The sequence below is a fragment of the Felis catus genome, chromosome A2 (assembly GCF_018350175.1).
Source record: "Felis catus isolate Fca126 chromosome A2, F.catus_Fca126_mat1.0, whole genome shotgun sequence".
NCBI classification, from domain to species: domain Eukaryota; kingdom Metazoa; phylum Chordata; class Mammalia; order Carnivora; family Felidae; genus Felis; species Felis catus.
In genome coordinates, this window is record NC_058369.1 from 149,020,123 (window position 1) to 149,041,406 (window position 21,284).

A 21,284-nucleotide genomic window follows, 5' to 3' on the forward strand; every position below is an offset into this window, starting at 1 on the left:
TAAAAACACTGCTGATTTGTCTTAATATTGCATCCTGCAACCTTGCTGAAGTAATTTACTAGGTCTAATCATTTTTTTAAAAAAATTCTTTAGGATTTCCATGTGTAAAATCATAGTATCTGCAAATAGAGATAGTTTCACTTCTTCCTTTCCAATTTTATTCTTTTTCTTGCCTAATTGCTCTGGCTAGGATTTCCAGTAGTTTGTTGAATAGAAGTGGCAAAAGTGGGCATCCTGGTCTTGTGCTTGATCACAGCTGGAAAGCTTTCAGTTTTTCACCATTGTGTATGATGTTAGCTGTGTTTTTTAAATAAATAGTCTTTATCATGCTGAAGAAGTTCCCTTCTATCTCTAGTTTGCTGAGTGTTTCATTGTGAAAAGGGTGTTGGATTTTGTCAAAAGCTTTTTCTGCAGCAACTGGGATGATCATGGTTTTCTCCTGGCCTGCATTCTTGGCCAGTAGGGTCAATTACTTTTCTCTATGTATATAAGTTACCTAAGTTTGTAGCCTGCTTTTTGTACTCATACCATGAAAATCTCATTTTCATTAAAAACCATTAAAATTATGATTTCCTGAGGCCATATATATATATTTCCCCGAGGTTATACGTTATATCCTCATATATATGTTCTACAACTTACTTAGTACTTCTATATCGTTTCAGTAAAAATAGTTGATGTGTTCTGCTCTACAACTCCAGAACCTCTGAATTTGCTTTCTTTTCAGTTCTGAAGTTCTTTAAATCTTTACTGCTACTAAGCAGATCACCTCCTTCCCTCCTGCTTCATGTTTTTCTTCTTGTTCCTTAATTTATACTTCTCATACATATGCTAATCTTCGTTTTTTGCTTATTTCATCTGCTGAATTAATGACTAAGCCAGTGGAGTCAAATGCAAGAAATGTAACAACCAGGGCACCTGGGTGGCTCAGTTTTTTGAGCATTGGATTTTGGCTCAGGTCATGATCTCAGGGTTCGTGAGTTCAAGCCCCGTATCAGCTCACTGTTATCTGCCTGTCAGTACAGACCTGGCTTCAGATCCTCTGTCCCCTTCTCCCAGCTTGTGCTCTCCCCCGAAATAAATAAATATTAAAAAAAAAAGTATAAAAACCTACCGGCAAAAATAATAAAGTTCAAATGTACATTATTACTATCTATATTTTATTTAGCTTGGGAAGAAAAAATCTGCAATTTGGTCAGTTTTGTTTTTTGGTCTTTTTGTCAGTATCCAATTTGTGAGCTCTTGCAGCTATGTTTTTAAAGCATTATCTGCAAATACAGGGATGTTGGAAGATTATTGAACTCACATATAAAACGAATGTAGAAAATTTAGTTTTAGAGAATAAGTATTTATTCTCTAAAGAAAAGCATCTCCGTGTCTTATTTTCGCACTTTATTTATTTTTTAAACCACTTGTGTTTAAATTACAATTTTGCTCATAGACATCCCTTTCCACAACCCTGCCCCAGTAAAATACATGCCCCTACGTATACATTTTGGCATCGTTAGATACATTTGATTAAAAAGCTGATAAAATTCTAAAAACAAGGACACTGAAAAAAAAAAAAAAAAAGAATCCCACCAGATCAGAATAGATACAAATCAGACAGTCCTTAGGAGACTTGACCAAGTTACCACTGGTTTAGTTTCCCTGTGTTCCCAGGAACCGCGGAAGAAAACTACAATTCCCAGAATGCTTAGAACGCGTGCGCGGCCTGGAAACTTGCTGCCTCAGTCCCGCCTCCTTATTCCAGTGATTGGACTGTCCCGTTGCGCGTCTCTGAACTTCTCTTTTTCCATTGGTGGACTCCCCAGCGAGGTCAATTACAGAGCCTACGTTCGCTTTGGCCCTTCTAGCCTACCGGCTCTCCCCCTCCCCGCCCGGTACCAAGATGGCGGCAGAAGCAGCTGGTGGGAAATACAGAAGCACTGTCAGCAAAAGCAAAGACCCCTCGGGGCTGCTCATCTCTGTGATCAGGTGAGGGAGGCAGGAGGCAGGGTCAGGGGACGGGGGGCAGCGGGCAGCGGCTCGACCTCCGCTTTGGAAGGGAGAAGGGTTAGGTGGGTTCCACCCTGCCGACCCCTCCCCTTTCCTCCTTGCCTCCCCCAACCCCTCCCAAGGACCCCCACAGTCCCCCCTTTTTCTCTGGGGTTGGGCTAGAGGGAGGAACCCCGCCTCGCTGTCTTTTCTGTAGGGCCAGAGCTTTCCATTAGGGTCCCCGGGCCCTAAAGGCACGCTGTTTGGGGGCTTGGTAGAGAAAGCCAGGTGTATTCATTTATTCATACAACGTTTATTTATGGATTGCCTTCAGCCGCGCTCACTAGGGAAGGCTTCTTGTTTCCTGGATTTCTGGGTGGAAGGCCCTGAAGTCCGGGGACTACTGTCACGAGTTGCAGATTGTGTTCTCACACTTCGGACACCTCCAACCACCTGTGAATGGCCACAGCTTCAAATACAAGAGCCTGTAATGAGCTGGTAGAAGGGCCGTGGGTTTGAAGGCACACATCCGTTTTCAATTTTTTTCTGCCTTCCTATCCCGGTCTAGTCCTTCAAAACAAAACCAAACAAATTTCGAGTTATCTGCCATTCTCCCAGAATATGTATGGTGGGAGTGGGATTGGTGGGGCTCCTGTTTTAAAAATGTGATCTAGATTAAGGATAGGGGAATCCTTTCGAACACCATTAAGCATGATACAGGGAGTGATTAAAACAACCTGAATAAAATGTATTTATCACGTTTTTACTTTGTTGACCTTTGAACTTAAACTCAGGTATTTTTCATAAAATGCCCCCCCCCTTCCCCCTCTCCTCTATCCCTCTACCTATGCTAAACTTTTGGTTGAGTTCTAGGAGGGCTCCTGGAATGTCCTGTTGATCTTTTTAAAACCCAGGGTCAGTAGTACCTGGTAGTTCCTAAGGGCTTGAAGGTATGCATAGATTGAATTTAAAAAAAAATTTTTTTAACGTTTATTTATTTTTGAGACAGAGACAGAGCATGAACGGGGGAGGGTCAGAGAGAGAGGGAGACACAGAATTTGAAACAGGCCCTGGGTTCTGAGCTGTCAGCCCAGAGCCCGGCGCGGGGCTCGAACTCACAGACCGTGAGATCATGACCTGAGCTGAAGTCGGATGCTCAACCGACTGAGCCACCCAGGCGCCCCATAGATTGAATTTTAAAACAGTCTCCCACTCATGGACTGATAAAGACCCTTCTCATGGGTGTTATTTTGGGGCCTCTAATTTCATATCATGGCATATTGAATCATTATTACTAAGTTTTTTGGTTGATTTTTTTCTTTTTAATTAAGATTTTTTAATTAAGATGATAATTCTCTGTATGGAAATACTTAATAAACCTGGCAGGCCATACAAAGGGAATGCGGGTCTAGTGTGGACCCACATTCTTGCTGTGACAGTATAGATAGTGTAGATGTTTCATGATACTAAAACTCCAACTAGAGTGTTGGTAGTGGCCCATCTTAATCTCCTGTAGAATTATAATGCATGAATTTATTTGGGTTCTTTTTTGAGCTTCTTTTTTCTGCCTTGTAGTCAACATTCATTTAAACTGTGCATTTAATGCTAGTTTGTAGTATGATGCCTGGTCCTTAATACATACTTAGTAAATATATAAATATATGTTAAACAAATGAGGGAATGCCCTGAGTTTTGCGAAGATGAATCAGACATGACGTTATCCTGGAGAGTATAGCTCACTTGAGGGGTAAAATACGGAAGTAAAAACTATGACATAAGAGTGGGAGAGACAGAGACAGGTGAAATATGAGAATCCAAGAGGAGTGGTGAAGTAGAGTGTGGTTTAGGGAAGGGAACAGCTGTATATAAATGTACCATTTCAACTGTGTACTTACGATTCTGTAGGCTTTACCACTTCTGCTGTGTATCAATTTTCTTAAATGCCCAATTACATTCACTCTAAATGCCCTACATTTGAAAACATGAAAACCAAACTAAAGTTTATTTATTTTTTTACTGATGCTGGTTCAGAAACACTGCCTTTGGTTGACTGTTCCTTTGCTCTTCAGGGGGACTTTGCCGCTGGATGGTGTGGAATATGATTTTGTGGTTGTTCGTCCATCTCTTCCACCCATCTATATTACCTTCGCGTTATCACCATGATTTAGGGCAATGCATTTTTTGTGCTGACTTCTGTTGTGTGTTAATATTTGTCATTTTTCTTCCTTATCCTTGACCACCTCCGACCACTTGAATAACCCTTTTCAAACATCTGTTGACTAGCGTGGTATAACAGAGTGTCCAGACCTAGTATCCTGGGCAAGTTTTTTTTTAAAATTTATTTTAGAGAGAGAGCATAAGCTGGGGGGAAGGGACGGAGGGAGGGAAGGCGGGGGGGATCATCTTAGGCTCCACGCTCAGCATGGAGCCCAATACTGGGCTCAATCCCATGACCCTGGGATCATGGCCTGAGCCGAAATCAACAGTCGGACACTCACTGACTAGGCCATCCAGGTGCCCCTCTGGGCAAGTTTAGTAAGGATTCGAGCTCGTGGTTACATAGGACCTTACTTATGACTGGATATTGTTGGTTCTGGAGTGTTAATGTTTGTATTTCAATATTTCTTTGAGTCATAGGAACATTGTGGGGTTGAAGCGAAAGTGTTGCTAGGTCTCCCTCCTTGTTGTTATGTCCGTGATGTGCTTTTGAACATACACAGTGGTTTAAATTTCATAAAAACAGTGGCAGTTAATGAGAGGAGAATGGTAGTAACTTCGGTGTTTAGGTGGGGAGTAGCAGGGGAGAGTACTTCAGCAGAGAATAGAGTGGGGAACGTTGTTGGTAAGACAGTAGATCTTAAAAGTTTTCATTACAAGAAATTGTCACTGTGTGCGGTGGATGGATGTTAACTAAGCTTATGGTAATCATTTTGCAGTATACACAATATATTAAGCCGTGTTGTACAGCTTAAAGGACTGCAGTGTAATATGTCAATTACATCTTGCTAAAACAGGAAAAAACGGGAATGTATATTTCTTGTTAGTAAACTCTTTTCTCACTCTGAAGTTGCTGCTTTGTCTGTTCAGTTTGTATTCTTTGTGATACCCTTCTTGCAACATTGTATTTGTGATTAAAAAAATTTTTTTAATGTTTATTTTTGAAGGAGAGAGAGAGAGAGAGAGAGAGGGAGCACGTGAGCGAGCATGAGCGACCATGAGTGGGGGAGGGGCAGAGAAAGGGAGAAAGAAGTTGAAGCAGGCTCCAGGCTCTGAGCTGTCAGCACAGAGCCCGATGTGGGGCTCGACCCCAGGAGCAGTGAGATCATGACCTGAGCTGAAGTTGGATGCTTGACGGACTGAGCCACCCAGGAGCCTCTGTCTTCATGATTCTTAATTTCTCATGTAAAACTTTTGAGGATTGCTTCCTCTTCTCCTTAACTTCTTTTTAGATTCTCTTTCAAATAAATACCAAAGCTTTCTTGAACCCATTTTAGGCTCATGTTTATAAAGTCTCAGCACCCTTGAAGATCTATCTGATACGTGCCAGTTCTCTTTCATGTTCCCTTGGACCTATCATTTTAGCACCAAAGAAATGATTTGTCAGTGATAGTCCTTTGAAAAATTTGATTAGTTGGGCTTTATTTCTCTTTATTTCTCTTTTTATGTCACTGAGCAGTTTTTTTTTTTTTTGAATAGTGAGTGTTAAAAATTCTCCATCAGTTCTTTTGTTCAGATGTGTAAAAAACAGTTATTTGTATTTCTTATTGGGCATTAGCATAACACATATATATTTAATGCTCTCTCCATGAGTTGGAACAGCATAAGGAAACTACAGGTGGGTAAGGGTTCGACCTAAAGATACAGTAGATATAGACATGGGGAATGGCCAAATCTCATCACTGTTTCCTGCTGTGGTGCCAACTAGTTAAATAACTATTTTGCTGGTGTGATCGACCACCACTTTAAAGCATTTGAAAAACAAAATAGCTTCAAGAAGTATAGTGTAGTTGTAATGAAAATGTTATGTTTGGTAGGTGGTTATTTAAGAACCTTGAGACTTGTAAAATGCAATTCTTAGCCTTTTAAAAAAAAGTACTGGGGAAAAAGATTTCAGGTCAATCAGAGGTTTCAAAGGGTGGGCTTCCCGGGGTATTGCTGGGTCCTCAGGCTGGGAAGTGGGGCTTTGATGAGGAGACAGACAGTGCTTGGGACTGAGTCTGTCGGAGGCCACTCCTCTAACTGCAGCTTTTGGCTTGAAGTCTTGCCGCTGGCCCTTTGAGATGGAACTAATTGGGTGGACAGAGTCGTGATTACCCGCTGATGTAAATTTGGACAGTTTTACACGTGTGTGTGCACACACAGCATTTTCCTACTTTTTTATTGATTCCTACCCCCTAACCTCTTGTTTGGTGTGATGTCGAAACAGTCAGCCTTTCTAAATGAGAAGTAAGCAGAATGGCATTTTGGAGATGCTATTTTATTTTTGTGAGTTCTTGTCAGATTTTTAATTGGGAAATGTGTCTACCACTTACTGTTAGGTGATTTGCTTTCCAATTAAATGTTGACTCACTTCTCCTTGCAAGTTGGCCTTTAATAGACCATTTAATTGGGAAGCCAGACTTTGGCTGTGGCTTGAGGTGACCTTACCGGAACCTCAGAGCGGAGCTTTTGTAGACAGACTCTGGCTACAGATGTCAAGGAGGTTTGAAGGCAGTTGAAGGCCCACGGTGTCACCAACTTTCATGTCTTCACAGAAGTTGGGATTTCAAAAACTTGGGAAATCCTTTATTGTAGACACCTGTTAAATTCCCTGCCTCCTCAGAGAGTGTTTTTGGTCAGCCCTGTACGTAATTCAAAGCCCGCTTTGTTGAAGGGGTCCGGGCTCTGATCCGAGCTTTGAACAAACAGCTTTGAGGTCCGTGGCACAGTCTGTGGCAGAAGGGAACGTGGTCACTGTGTTCAGAGCGGAGGCCTGGAAGTTGTGCTAAGTGGTTAGCGCTGTTTGCGGTGGCCCCTCCTCTCTTCATCTGAGCCAGGCTCATTGTGGTTTTTAGGGTTCCCCGCTCTCTCTGCATCCTGGGGCGTCTTGGCCCCAGCAATGTGGTACCGTTTAAACATCACTGCTAGACTCTCTCGAGACTAAACACTTTTTTCTCGAAGTCCTGCCACGTCCAACAGCATATGTGGATATAAGAGGCAAAATAATCCCCCTCCCCCCCGCTTATTTTTTTCTGTGAAACATGAAGAATTAATATCTTGGGAACCCATGTCTTAGTTTCCAACCTCATGTGTCGTTTTTGACACGGGGATTTCCTGAAGGCCTTGAGGCAGAGAGGGGTATGTAATGTTGGGTGCTGGGTCAGGTTTTTTCCAAGCCACTACTTAGAGTAGATAGGTGCGGTCAGTTTTTGGTGGGAATTGAGGTGTAGTTAGTAGAGCGAGAGAGAGGGAGAGAGAGAGAGAAGAGGGAGAGGGAGAGCGAGATCTGGTGAGAAACTTGATTGTAATGTTTGCCAGATAGCAACTGGGATAGGATGTTAGTTTTCTGTCAGAAATCTCCTTCCCAGTTTGGTGTGAATGTAACCAAAAAACCTTCTGTAGCTGAATTAAGATGGCAATTATTGATAATTTGGGAGTCAGCCAAAGAAGCTAGATTTCAGTATATGTACTCTTACGTGTACATATGAAATATATATAAGCAGACGTAAAACACAAAATATTTATTAGGTTAAGGACAGAAAGTTTATAAACGAGCAAATTGAAAAGCCTATGATCACTTTGTCTAGGTAACCCCTTTTGCCATTAACAAATTATATGATTTTCTGAAATCACAGGCATAATTTTCAAAATTCAGTTACATATTTAGAAAATGCAAATATTTCAAGAGGAACAAAATAAAAACCGAAGACTTTTCTCCCTGTTCATCTCTTCCCTGAAATATCTCTTGTTAAGTGTCGTTTGGTTCTTTGAGGAAAATAGAAACTGTATTTAAGTGTGTGTGAATGTATGATCTTTAAACAAGAATGTATATTCTTTAATATTTTTTCTTTTTTTTAATGTTTATTTATTTTGAGAGAGAGTGAGCGAGTGAGCACGAGTGGGGGAGGGGCAGACAGAAGGGGAGAGAGGATTCTAAGGAGGCTTCGAGACAGCGTAGAGCCCGATGCAAGGCTTGACCTCATGAACCGTGAGATCACGACCTGAGCCGAAACCAAGAGTTGTATGCTTACCCGACTGAGCCACCCAGGTGCCCCATTTTTTAATATTTAATATGTTAATATATAATATTATTTATGAAATTATGTGCACTTAAAGGAATATTCATGAAAATTATGTATTATATATTCTTTAAACAATTGGGGTCAGACTATATTTTTGAACCTTTGTTCATTGGCTTATTTTTCTCTATTTTGGAGATCTCTTCTAGCAGCACATATTGATCTATTCAGTCTTTTTTTAAAATTTTTTTTTTAACGTTTATTTATTTTTGAGACAGGGAGAGACAGAGCATGAACGGGGGAGGGTCGGAGAGAGAGGGAGACACAGACTGAAACAGGCTCCAGGCTCTGAGCTGTCAGCACAGAGCCCGACGCGGGGCTTGAACTCACGGACTGCGAGATCATGACCTGAGCCGAAATTGGACACCCAACTGACTGAGCCACTCAGGCGCCCCTGATCTATTCAGTCTTTTCAGTGGCGATGTCGCGTTCTGTCACATGGCACCCCATAATCTATTTAATTGGCGGTCTCTTTCCCACCCCTTTTGTAACACTTAAGTTTTTTTTTTTCCCCTTTTCGTCTTCCGTTAAAAATGCATTGCAGTGAGCATTCACGTACCTCTGAGAGCCATATCCATGGTGTAAAATCATGGCAGTAAGAGAGGAATTGCTACATCTGAGTATATGCACATTTTGTATTTTGACAGAGTCAAAATGTCCTCTGGGAAGATGGTAATTTACACCCCCACAGGTGGTGTGGTAGCGTACCTGTTTTCCTTGGCCCTGGCCAGGAACTGGATGTTTTTGATGACTGTCTTTCTTTATTAACTCTGTTATGAGTAAGAGGGTGGTATTTGTCTCACTGTCACGTAGTTGCATGTCGTAGTTGGATGCATGTGGGTATACGTGTTTTGCAAATATTTTTTCCCGATCTTGTGTTTTCATTCTCTTGACATAGTCTTTCCCAGAGCAGAAATTTGTAATTTTCACGAAGTCCAGCTCATCAGTGATTTCCGTCGTGGGTCATGTCTTTGGTGTTGTATCTAAAAAGTCTGTGCTGGGTTGCCTGGATGGCTCAGTTGGTTACGTGTTTGACTTGGCTTCAGCTCAGGTCATGATCTCACGGTTTGTGAGATCGAGCCCGGCTTTGGGCTTCGTGTTGACACTGTGGAGCCTGTTTGGGATTCTCTCTCTCCCTCTCTTTGCCTCTCCCCTGTGTGCATGTATGTGGGCTCTCTCAAATAAACTATAGGAAGTCTATGCCATACCCCAAATCGTCTAAATTTTCTCCAATATTAACTTCTAGGGGCTTTATATTTTGTCTTAAATTTGGGACTGTTATCTGCTATGAGTTACATTTTGTGAAGGCTATAAGATCTGTGTCCAGATCTTTTTTTTTTTTTATTTTTTTTATTTTTAAAAAAAATTTTTTTTTCAACGTTTTTATTTATTTTGGGACAGAGAGAGACAGCATGAACGGGGGAGGGGCAGAGAGAGAGGGAGACACAGAATCGGAAACAGGCTCCAGGCTCCGAGCCATCAGCCCAGAGCCTGACGCGGGGCTCGAACTCACGGACCGCGAGATCGTGACCTGGCTGAAGTCGGACGCTTAACCGATTGCGCCACCCAGGCGCCCCTCTTTTTTTTTTTTTGCACGTGGATGTCCAGCACCATTTGTTGGAAAGATGATCTCTTTTCTCCATTGTTGGACACATGTGGGATCGTGAACAACATTCCATGCCTTTTGTTCTCTTCTTGTGCACACTTGTCATTGTAGCTTTCCTCATTTTCCTTTATAAAAATTGCATCACAAAAGGTGGTAAAAAAAAAAAAAAGTGATAAAAAAAAAATCCAACAATCTTCTTCCCAAATAATACCTATTTTCTTTTTAAGGTTTGTGTGTGGATTCTGTTTAGGTACATACAGAGATTTAATACTTGTAATTATAACAAACTTAATTTTTTTTAGCATAACAAAATTTTTTTGTATTGCTGTGTAGTCCTTGTAATTATACATTAAATTTTTTTTAAAATGTCTATTTATTTTTGAAAGAGACAGAGTGTGAGCAGAGACAGAGAGAGAGGGAGACAGAATCTGAAGCAGGCTCCAGGCTCTGAGCTGTCAGCTCAGAGCCCCACGCAGGGCTTGAACCCACGAACAGCAAGATCATGACCTGAACCGAAGTGGGATGCTCAACCGACTGAGCCACCCAGGCACCCCTGTAATTATACATTTTCTAAGTGGGGAAATCAAAAAATATGGAAAATTACAGAGAAGAAAAATATATTCTCTTTACCCAGAATTAAAAATTATTAAGAAATTTGCTTCCAGTGTTTAAAATTGTTATAAAAATAATACACATTCATGTAAAGAGTTCAAGCACTGGAAATGCAGCAAGATGGAAGATGAAAAGTATTCCAAACTTTATCTTTTGTAAATTACTAACCATCATTGATATTAGCTGTACCCAACTGTAGACATTTCTCTGTCTCTGTGTGGGTATGAAATGGGTGTATAGATAGAAATAATTTTTAAAATAGATATAGGATCTTTATATGCTGACCTGTATGCTCACTTTATTTGTCTCACTTTTTGAGGTATATATACATGTAGTAAAGTGTATACATATTAAGTATATGTCTTGATGAATTTTAACTTGTGTAACCACTACCCACATCAAGATAGAGGTGAACATTTCCAGCATCCCTGTCCATTTCTTTCCAGTTCGTATTTTGTGTGAGAGTATCCTGTTATTCCAGCACCATTTGTTAAAAAGATTATGCTTTCTTCACTGAATTTCTTTTGCACCTCTGTCAAAAATCATTTGACCAGTGCGGGTCTCTTTCTTGATTATCTAGTCTGTTCCATTCATCTTTTTATCTTGATAACATTATTACACAGCAGCCCCACAGTCTTTTTTTTTTTTTTTTTTTTTTTTTTTGAGAGAGAGAGTGCGAGCAGTGGAGAGGGGCAGAGAGAGAGAGAGAGAGAGAGAGAGAGAGAGAGAGAGAGAGAGAGAGAGAGAGAATATCTTAAGCAGGCTTCGTATTCAGTGCAGAGCCTGACACGGGGTTTGATCCCATGAACTCTGGGAACATGACCTGAGCTAAAGTCAAGAGTCAGCTGATCAACAAACTGAGTCACCCAGGTGTCCCTACAAAGTCTTGATTGTTGCTTTTATAAGTCTTGTAGACAGTATATGTTCTCCAACTGTATTGTATTTCTTAAAAATTTTTGTCACTATTCTAGGTCCATTTCTGTATCAATTTTATTTTTTATTTTTTTCCATATTAATCTTTGAATTAGCTAGTCAATTTCTACCATAAAACATGCTGGGATTTTGGCTGGGATTGCATTGAATGTACAGATTAATGTGGGAGAATTGACAGCTGTGAGTTGTCTTATCCCTGAACAGGTATATCTCTTTATTTAATTAATTTCAGCAGTTTTTAAATGGATTTCAGCGTGTAAGTGTTACACATATTGTTGGTCAGATTTATCTTACAGGCCACTTCAGTGTTTTCACACCCAGTCTTTTTTTCTTGTTTTTTTTTTTTTTTTTTTTTTTGGTATCGTTTCCATTATTGCGTCTTCAAGTTCATCTTTTCTACAATTTCCAATCTGTTGTTAATCCTATGTGATGTAATTTTTATTAGATTGTAGTTAGGGGCTCTAGAAGTTTGATTTGGGTTTTTTAAGGAAAATCATTAATAGCTTTCCTTACATGTTCAGTCTTTCCTATAGCTTCTTGAACTATGGAAACAGGTATAATGGTTTTAATGTTCTTCTTTACTAATTTTGTCATCTGTGTCATTTTTGGGTTAGTTTTAGTTGATTATCTGTCCCCCCCCCCCCCATTTTACATTCTTCTATACCTTTTGGATACTATATACTGTGATTTTTACCTTTTTGGGTACTGGTAGTGGATGTCTTTGTTTTCCTGTAAATATTCCTGAGTTTTGTTCTGGGATGTGGTTAGGTTGCTTGGAAACTGTGGTCCTTTCAGGTCTTATTTTAAGTTTTGTTCATTGGGAGCAGAGCAGCATTTGGTTTAGCGCCAATTTTGCCTCACTTCTGTTGCAAAATCCTTTTGAATACTCCACCCAGTGCTCTGTGAATCATGAGATTTTTCACTCTGGCTGTGTGTGATTTCAGATACCGTGTCCACTAATCCTTACTGGTGGTTCTATTCCTGGCCTTGGGTTATTTCCTTTCATGCATGTGCTGATGATGGTCAGCGGAAGCTTTAAGGGAGCCCTTCTCCAGATCTCCAGAGTGCCCTGTGCAGTTCTCTTTCCTCTGTCACCAGCCCTGCAAACTCTTAACTGCCTTCATGTTTAAGGTTTCAAAATTGGGTTTTTTTGGTTGTTGTTGTTACTTTCAGATGCTAGGGTAAATTTAGTTCCTGTCATTTCATCTCGGCCAGAAGTGGAAGTCCATCAGGGCTTACTATTTTGAAAAATATCTCTAAAGTTTGATTTTTCATTGGTCCGATTTCATCAGCTGCATATGCCCAGAGGGGAAGAATAAGGTAATCAGATGTGCTGTCTGAAGGTATGGCAGGAGAGTGAGGTAGGTATCTCAGCCCTGATGGCCTGATTTTTGCAGTATTTTGCAGAGTGTTTAATTAAGCAGCTAAAAAGTTTCACTTCATATAATATTTTTCCAGGAACTTTGCCTTCAGAACGCCTAGAAATGCTTTAGAACTATTGCATCGGCTTATGTATTTGTTTTTGAGGGTATAGTTTTTTTTGTTTTGTTTAATGCCTGTGATAGTATTGTTCGTCGCAGCCTGAGCTCTCATAGAGCTGGTAATTGGTTTTCTTCGGGTGGCACAGCGTTTAGGTTATTTTTGTTGGTGGTGGTTTTGTTTTGCTTTTTGTTTTTGCTTGCATTTGGAAGTTTGCAATCTGTGCTCGCATTTTTCGGTTTGCAGTAGTGGGGGCTGCTCTCTATCATCTTCTACTCTGCTCCTTACATTGTTAACTGCTTTTCAAGCCATGAAATGAGTTCTGCTCTTTTCAGTAGCCAGTCCTTTCTGTGTTGGGAATTCGCCTTGAAAAACACGGAAACTACCATTTAACAGGGAGGTTCTTGTGACTATTTGACATGGTAGGCAAACTTAATGTTTTAAGTTCCTTAGGAGAACCTTTCCTGACGTTTATTGTTTTAAAAGTTTTCATATAGCCTTTGCAAAAAATAAAGTGGCACATAGTTCAAAAACGTGTTTTTCCATTCAAAATTTGGTGCCTATCATTGTGCTAAATATTATGGGAGACGTCATTTTTATACTCAAATATATCACTTGCGTGTTTTTAAAAATTCAGAATCTCAAAAAAAAAAAAAAAGTGCAGACTCAGTCACCACCTACCCACCTTGGCAGAACCTCCATCTTAAGATTAGCAGGTGTTTTGAATGCAAATTGGGTAGCCGTTAGGATGTAATTTAGTTGGGGGAAATAAGGTAAACCAATGAGCATTAACTTTTTAAAGCGGAGACGATGGTATCTTGGCTATGTTTACAAAAATATTCTTAATTTAAGTAAAAGAGCAATTGAACATGGAAAAAGACAGACAAAAGAAACACAGCCTTCTAACTGCCAGAGAGGAGGTGAGTGGGAGGATGGGTGAAGTAGGTGAAGGGGATTAAGGGTACATTTATTGTTATGAGCACGGAGTGATGGATAGACTTGTTGAATCGCTGTATGTACATCTGAAACCAATATAACACTATATAAATTACACTGGAATTAAGACTCTTTTCTTTTAATTTTGAGAGATACATACTGAATATATACCAGTAAAAATATCGTGTCTAGTATTTGCTTCAAAATCATGGGGGTTGAGGGTCGAAGTTAGGGTGTAACAAGATTGGGATGTGTTCACAGTTATTGAAGCTGGGTTATTTGAGGAGTCTCTTGGTTTTTGTACGTGTTTGAAAATTTCATGAAAATGTGTGGGTGTGTTTATATGTAGGTCCTGGGGAGAGGGAGGGAAGGGCATTACAAGGGTCTGTGGACAAATCTAAGAGATACTACATACTCTTCACGTCTCGTCCACCCAGCTTCTGCCCTCCCTCCCTTGTGCATGGACGTGTTAAAGTCTCTCGGATGTCTGTAGTTAAGAAACCTGCTTCAATTTGGGTAATCCGGAATTTCCAAGATAACCTAGTGCCATGCAACACCTACTTTTGTCTTCTAAAATGTGATTTCTGAGGAACTCGCCAGAATCTCCACGTTAGGGAAGTAGCCTACACCTTCAAAATGACCAAATGCCGTAATGTGTTGTAGTCACAGGAGTCTTCCATGGGGGATGAAAAATAAGATCCCTGTGGAGAAGGCTGTAGGGCGCATGTGGAGCTTCAAGCTCAAGTGGGAAAAGAGATAGTGCTGGTTAAGTGAGGGTAGGGAGTGGATTTCAAATGGACTCTGTCAATCCTGGATTCAGTTTTATGCTTTAGTGAGGCTGATTTTACTTAATTTTAGATAATGCCCTTCTCTGTTGGTTATAAGATTTAGAGCTTTTGGCCCCCAGAAGTATTTTGTATAACCGAGTTAATTGAAATATTGAAAAACCGCATGTTTTGGGTGTAGTAATTGGCCCTAAGTGCTGTCTGAAGCAAGACACCAGTGAATTTTCAATTGACTTTAAAGCAGAAATTGTTTGCTGTCACTTGATATTAAATGAATCTTAGTAGCGAATTAAGGGATGTTGTTTTTATGCATCCAAAAAGTTTTTCAGAAGACTTGTCATCATGAATTGCTATCAGTTGGGATGGGATTATCTTGTATTTTGTGGGATCTAATAAGATATAATTAAGAAACAAGCCGTCACAGTGTATAATTGAATATAATAAAATTGGATTAAAAAGTGTAATGTAGATTTGGTTATGCTTTGAGTGAAGCCATATCTTATGTGATTATATAGTGATACACATCTCAAATATTTAATGTGTGATTTTTTTTCCATGCAAACTCAGAATTACGAGGGTCTCTCTCTCTTTTTTTATAATTCATTGGAAGCATTTATAGACGATTCATCGTATACAAAGTGCTCTGCATAGTAGAATAGGCTTTGAAGACCACTTCTCAAGTTGTTTTATATTCTTGATCTCTTTTCCTCTTTAGTTTGGAGTTACACTCTACTCTTATGTAGAACTGGCTTTAGTTCCCCTGCTGACATGTTACTGTCAGGCATTTCTTAGGTTGGTTGTTTCATGCTTTAAAGGAAAAGAAAATCTGACTCTCAGACTTTGAAATAAGGGCTAAGTAGATCATCTAATAGTGTAACCTAAATGTTTTTGTTTAAAAGCAGTTTGGGAAAGAAAATAGGATTCCTGTTTTCAAGAATCATGTCTGTTCTAGGGTTTTTTTTTCTTTCTTGGGATCAATAACCAAAAGGAATATTCTAGAAAGCTCAGTAAACTAATGGTTTTTTTTTTTTTTTTTCCTGTTTGGAGTGAGGGTCCAAAACTAGTTAATCCTTGTGTTTTGGGGTTTAAAAATACTTACTTTTTGCCTTATGACAATGTGTTAGTCTATTTTGTAAATAAAGAGGACCCCTTGTCTGGTGCTCTTTCCATTATGTGATTAAAAAAAATTCATCAGGATTGTCCTGACAAGAGTGGAAGGCGGTACAGGTTGAGGGGTTCAGGTGCCAGATGAGGAAAAAGTACAAGGGCTCAGAGACTGTTAGTTTCTCTAAGAGGCCTTATTTCCCAGGAAGGGTATCACTGAGTTTTGATTCCTGCTGTCGATTGTGCTTTGAACAGCTGTAGCTTCCTGATAAGTAAGTGATTTTTGGATATGTGGGACCTTACTTGTGATTAATTTTTCTGAGTTGTTTGAAGGGATTTACATCAGTTGTTTTTGTTATTCCTGGAGGAGAGGTCACTGGATACCAACAAGGAATGCCCTTAGTAAATACTTAAGCATATTAACTGTTTTCAGATAGCATGACTTAATACTAATTGTTCTGCAGGGGTCACCAGAATTCAGGTGTATTACGTTAAATATTTCTTCTAGCAGGTTAGTTATCTGAGGCTGTATTAGGCAGTTAATTCTTGAGGATTTGTGGAGAATCCGTGTTGCTGTGGCTAAGGGGTATGACCGATAACATCTGCCTTGAGATTTTAGCGAACCAAAATAATACTGCCTGTGTTTTGCAGGGTGGGTGTAGAAGTCTGCTCGAGCTGCCATAACAAAACACAGACTGAGTGGCCTAAACAGAAATTTATTTTCTCAGAGTTTTGGAGGCTAGAAGTCCAAGATCAAGGTACCAGTCAGGGTTGGTCACCTCATTAAAGCCCCATCCATATGACCTCCCTTACACACCCTAATCTCCAAAGAGTCACATTGGGGGTTAGTGCTTCAACATAAATTTGGTAGTGGTAGGGGGTATGTCTCAATTCAGTCTATAACAGCTTGTATTCTGGGGACTCTTATTACTTTGTTAAAATACCCTAAAAGGCTTCCAGAGTGATAGCCTGTCATCACCTATAGGTGGTCTTGAGTCTAGAGGCCACTAATTTTTCCTGACTGGTCGTCAACCTTTCTACTTGCTTTTCTGGCTTATAATATTTAACAGTCCCCTACTAACCCTTTAATACAAATACTTGTACTGTTGATGCTCTTCAAAGAACTGCTCTCTGGTCAGCTTGAACTATCAAAGGGCTTTCTGAGAGGAGGAAATTAATGAAACATGGTTTGATTCATTTCATCCTGTAAATTCCCCGAATTCTATCCTTAGATTAAAATGGATCATTGGAAATCTTCATGTTAGGATTATGTTCAGAGTCACAATCTCTAGGTCTGAGTTGTGTTTTAATGTTCTGTTCTTGAAGGGATTTAGAAGAACTGACCATATAAAATTTGTATTTACAAGGTGGTCGAAGACATTGTTCACTGTATTGTATATTGTATTCCTTGTTGTTGTTGTTGTTGTTTTAAGTTTTTATTTATTTTGAGAGAGAGAAAGAACAGAGAGAGGGAGAGAGAGATTACCAAGCAGGCTTTGCACTGTCAGCGCAGCGCCTGACATGGGGGTTGATCTCATGAGCCGTGAGATCATGACCTGAGCTGATAGCAAGAGTCAGACGCTTAACTGACTGATCCACCCAGGCGCCCCTCTTCCTTGTTTTAAGTGAAAGATTTCTTTTAGAATTTAGGACTAGCTTAAAGTGTGCTTCCTCAGCAAAGGAACTGGAATGTATACTTCTGATAATGAGAATTATTTAGCTACATTTCACTTTTTGCATGGCTAGGAACCTCACAGTTAGATTGAGGGCTGATTTCATATCAGCTGTGTTTGTTTGGGTATGACCTGCATACCTGTGTTCTACATTCATGTGGCATTGTTTCGTCCTGTATCTCCTTAACTAGTTCTGTTTTCTCATTGATATTTTCTATATTCTTGTACAAATGATCTCCAGTCCTTTTTGGAAGAGGTTGGAGAGAAGTAAAATGAAACTTGAAATATTGTTGAATATTCGTCATTCAGTATTCACTAATAAATACTGGTTGAGGGGTGCCTGGGTGGCTCATTCGGTTAAGCATCTGACTTTTGGTTTTGGCTCAGGTCATGATCTCACGGTTTGTGAGATTGAGCCTGCATCAGGCTCTGTGCTGGGCATGGAACCTGCTTAAGATTTTCTCTCTCTCTCTGCTCCTGCATGTATGTGCATGCACAAGCTCGCTCTCTCTCTCTCTCTCTCTCTCTCAAAAAAAAAAAAAAAAAGAAAAAAAAAAGAAAAGAAAAAAAAAGAAAAAAAAAAAGAAAAGAAAAAAAGAATACTGGTTGAAAGCTATCATTGTTTTTTAAAGTTTTAATTTTTTTAGTTATCTCTCCACCCAACATGGGGCTCGAATTCATGACCCTGAGGTCAAGAGTCACACGCTCTTCAGTCGACTGAACCAGCCAGGCACCCCAAAAGCTGTCATTCTTTGTTTGGGTGCTAATCTCCAGGTGGCATCAAAGAACACTTTTAGAGTACAAGTCCACAAAGGTGTCCCTTTTCTGGCTCCCGGCTTCCTACCTGATCTCATGTCTATCACTGTCCCCTTCCTTGCTTCTCTGAAGCCACACGGACTTGCCTGCCATTCCTTCTTCCTTGAACAGGCCAAACAGTCCCCTGTGCATCTTGAGAGTCTGTGCATCTTCCCTTCTCTCTGGAATCCGCTTCCCCAGATAGTGTCCCCTCTCTTTCCCTCATTTCTAGAAAGCTCTGGTCAAATGCCATCTTTATCTGAGAGATTCTCTGGCCTCCTGTGTAATACAGTTCCACTCCTCCTACCGTCCCTCTTTTTTCCATAGCTGCTGTTTCCCGGGCTGCCGTGTATTCTGTATTTCTCTTGTATCACCTGCTTCTCCCACGAGAATGTAAGTTTCCTGAGGGAGGGATTGGCTTTATTCACCTGCCAAGTAGTAGGTGTTTAATCACTATTAGTTGAATGACTAAATGAACTAAATAGGGTCGCTGTAACTATTATTCGTCCTTTCCTAGAGATTTCTGAGCAGGCATTTCTTTGCACGAGATAATTTAGTAGCAATTGTTTCTTCCCGCAAGGAACTGCCCTCCCTGACCCCTTCAGATCCTGTATCTTGCTGCTGCTCATTATTTAGCTTTTCCTAAGCACTTTTAATGTGCCACGCACCAGAAGAATATAAAGAAAAGGTCTGACCTCAGTTTGTGAATAAATATCTTCAGGAACTTTCGAATGGGGGGAGGCTTTGGGCTAACAGTGTTGTGATTCACAGATGATGTATTTGGTTCCTAATAATGTATCAGCCCACACGTCAATGGCACTTTTTATTTCACCAAGCACATTCATGGACTTTGCCAATCACAGCCACCTGGTGAGGCAGGTACACTTATTATCTTGTCTGTCTGACAAGGGAAGAAACCCACAGAAGTTGACTTGCGCAAGTTCAAAGAGCTTGAAAGTTATAAATGCCTCATGGTTGACATATATGAAGGGAAGAGGAAAAACTTCTGGTACATTCCAAATGGTAGTATTTTTGGTTTGTGGTTCTTTGTTGCATCCTCTCATTTGTCTTTGATTGAAGGTTATTGTTTCTCTTGAGTGATGGGTTACCTTTGGGTGACTAACCTTATTTTTATAGGTGTGCTTTTTCTGTTACTTGATCTCACTTTTGTCTTTTTTAAGAGTAATAGCAACTTTTGTGTGCTTTTCCCATGTCTGGACTCCATTACTCTATTAAGTCCGAAGTGAAGGCAAAATTGCTCCGTAGAAGGAGTCCATGATGGTGACTAGTTATTTTCCTTTCAAAACACTTGACTGACTACATGGAAACACAGAAGCTGGTATAAAAAGAGGAAACTGACAAATTCAGTTTTAGATCTGCAGGTTTTTAGCTTGGGTTTAACGCTCATGCGTCTGGCTTGCTTAGAGGCGATGGTTATGAATTCACTAGAATCATGTAGTATGTATCCCTACTAAGTGCTGTAAACAGTAACTTAACATGTGTGCTATGGTCTTTTGATCCCATTAGGTAAATAAATTCCTTCCTAGGGATTAATTAGTCATGGTTAGAGATGCAATTCATCATGCAAAATGCCAGAGCTGTCTTAGTGAAAAATTCTTGGTGATCCAGAAATGTCTCTCTGTCTGGCCTAACTAGAATTTAGCGTAGGCTTTTGTGTTCCTCCGTGAACTTGGCAAGTTTGTAAATCATAATGGTTTTGAGATAAGAGTGGGGAAAAAAAAATCTAAAGAGCGATTCGCTAACGTGAATGCATCTTGGGGTGGCAACTTCAAATCGTTTCCTCTCTGCTTATGTCTTTAAGCTCATACTTCTTGTTCATACTCAAGACTGTTAGAGCACTTAGCAGCTTTTTTAGTACTGTCTGCATCTCTACTCATCCACTCGTTTCTTCACATGTGAGCTGTAGCTTGATTAGGAGCTGAAAGCACAAGTTCATAACGTGCATAGTGGAAAAGGCATGGGCTTTGAAGTCGCGTATAAGCTTGAAGTCCGGGTCTGATGTTAGCTGTGGTGTGGGAGCAAGTTACTGTACCTCTCTGTTCCTCTGATTCCTTATCTGTAAAAAGGGTGGTGATAACCGTCTCACCAGACTGTCTTGAGTATTGTCTTAGATTATGTGTGCAGAATAACCACCGCAATCCCTGGCACGTAACAGACACTAAATAATATCCTGTGTTCACTTTCATCTGCCCTTTCCCAAGTGTATGACACAAGGTGCATGTACATTTTTGTGGTTCATTTGAAAATTTCCCAAGTAGATGAGTGAGAGCTGGCTTGTCAGCATTTATTGTCAGTGGGATCTTGGATAATTTTTGGACTCAATATTTACAAAAATGCAGGTACTTTTAGGCCTGGTCATTTAGAAATATAGTACCCATGTTAGAGGATATAGAAGCCTTTTACTGGGGCGCCCAGGTGGCTCAGTCAGTTAAGTGTCCGACTCAGGGCTGATTTTGGCTCAGGTCATGAGCTCATGGTTCGTGAGTTCGAGCCCCGCCTCAGGCTCTCCGCTGATGGCGCAGAGCCTGCTTGGGATTCTCTCTCTCTCCCTCTCTCTGCCCCTCCCCCGCGCTCATGCTTTTTGTCTCTCTCCAAATAAATAAAACTTAAAAAACAACCAAACACCTCTTCCTGTTTGGATTGGTCATAGCACATTAGGAATTTTGTGTTCGGTTCTAGCACCACGTCTTGAGAGGCAGGACAGGGAAGCTTTTAAGGGCCAGACCGCTCAGGCTTGCGGACTGGCTCTGCTACTTAAAAGTTCTGTGCCTCTGACGCACAACTCTGTTTCCTGTCTGTAAAAAGAGGGGTAATAATGGCACTTACCTCCTAGGGTTGTTGTCAGGAATAAATGAGTTCCTATGTGGAAACCACTTAGGTTAATGCTGAGCGTTCAGTGAGCTCTATGTGAATGTTCGCTGTTTTTGTAGGGACTTCAGAGCAAATCCACAAGGATGGTGGGCTGCGCGGGAGCCATGTTGTGGGAGAAACGGTGGAAGCAGTTAGAGACGTTTATGTAACCTGAGAGAAAAGTACTGAGAGCGCATTGCCATCGAAAGAGAAATTGTATGGAGGAGGGAATAGA

The 21,284-nt window shown here is 40.4% G+C and overlaps 1 protein-coding gene across 6 annotated transcripts in view; it reads left to right on the forward strand.

Annotated features, from left to right (window-relative positions):
• The first annotated feature begins 1,828 nt into the window (after positions 1–1,828).
• The window catches only part of EXOC4 (exocyst complex component 4), a 750,068-nt gene continuing 730,612 nt past the window's right edge, over positions 1,829–21,284 (forward strand). For all 6 annotated transcript variants that reach the window (XM_003983067.5, XM_045052771.1, XM_045052769.1 and 3 more), the window contains exon 1: positions 1,829–1,977. In XM_003983067.5, the coding sequence (XP_003983116.1) occupies positions 1,892–1,977 (86 nt within the window). In that variant the 5' untranslated portion in view covers positions 1,829–1,891. The remainder of the gene's footprint in view (positions 1,978–21,284) is intronic.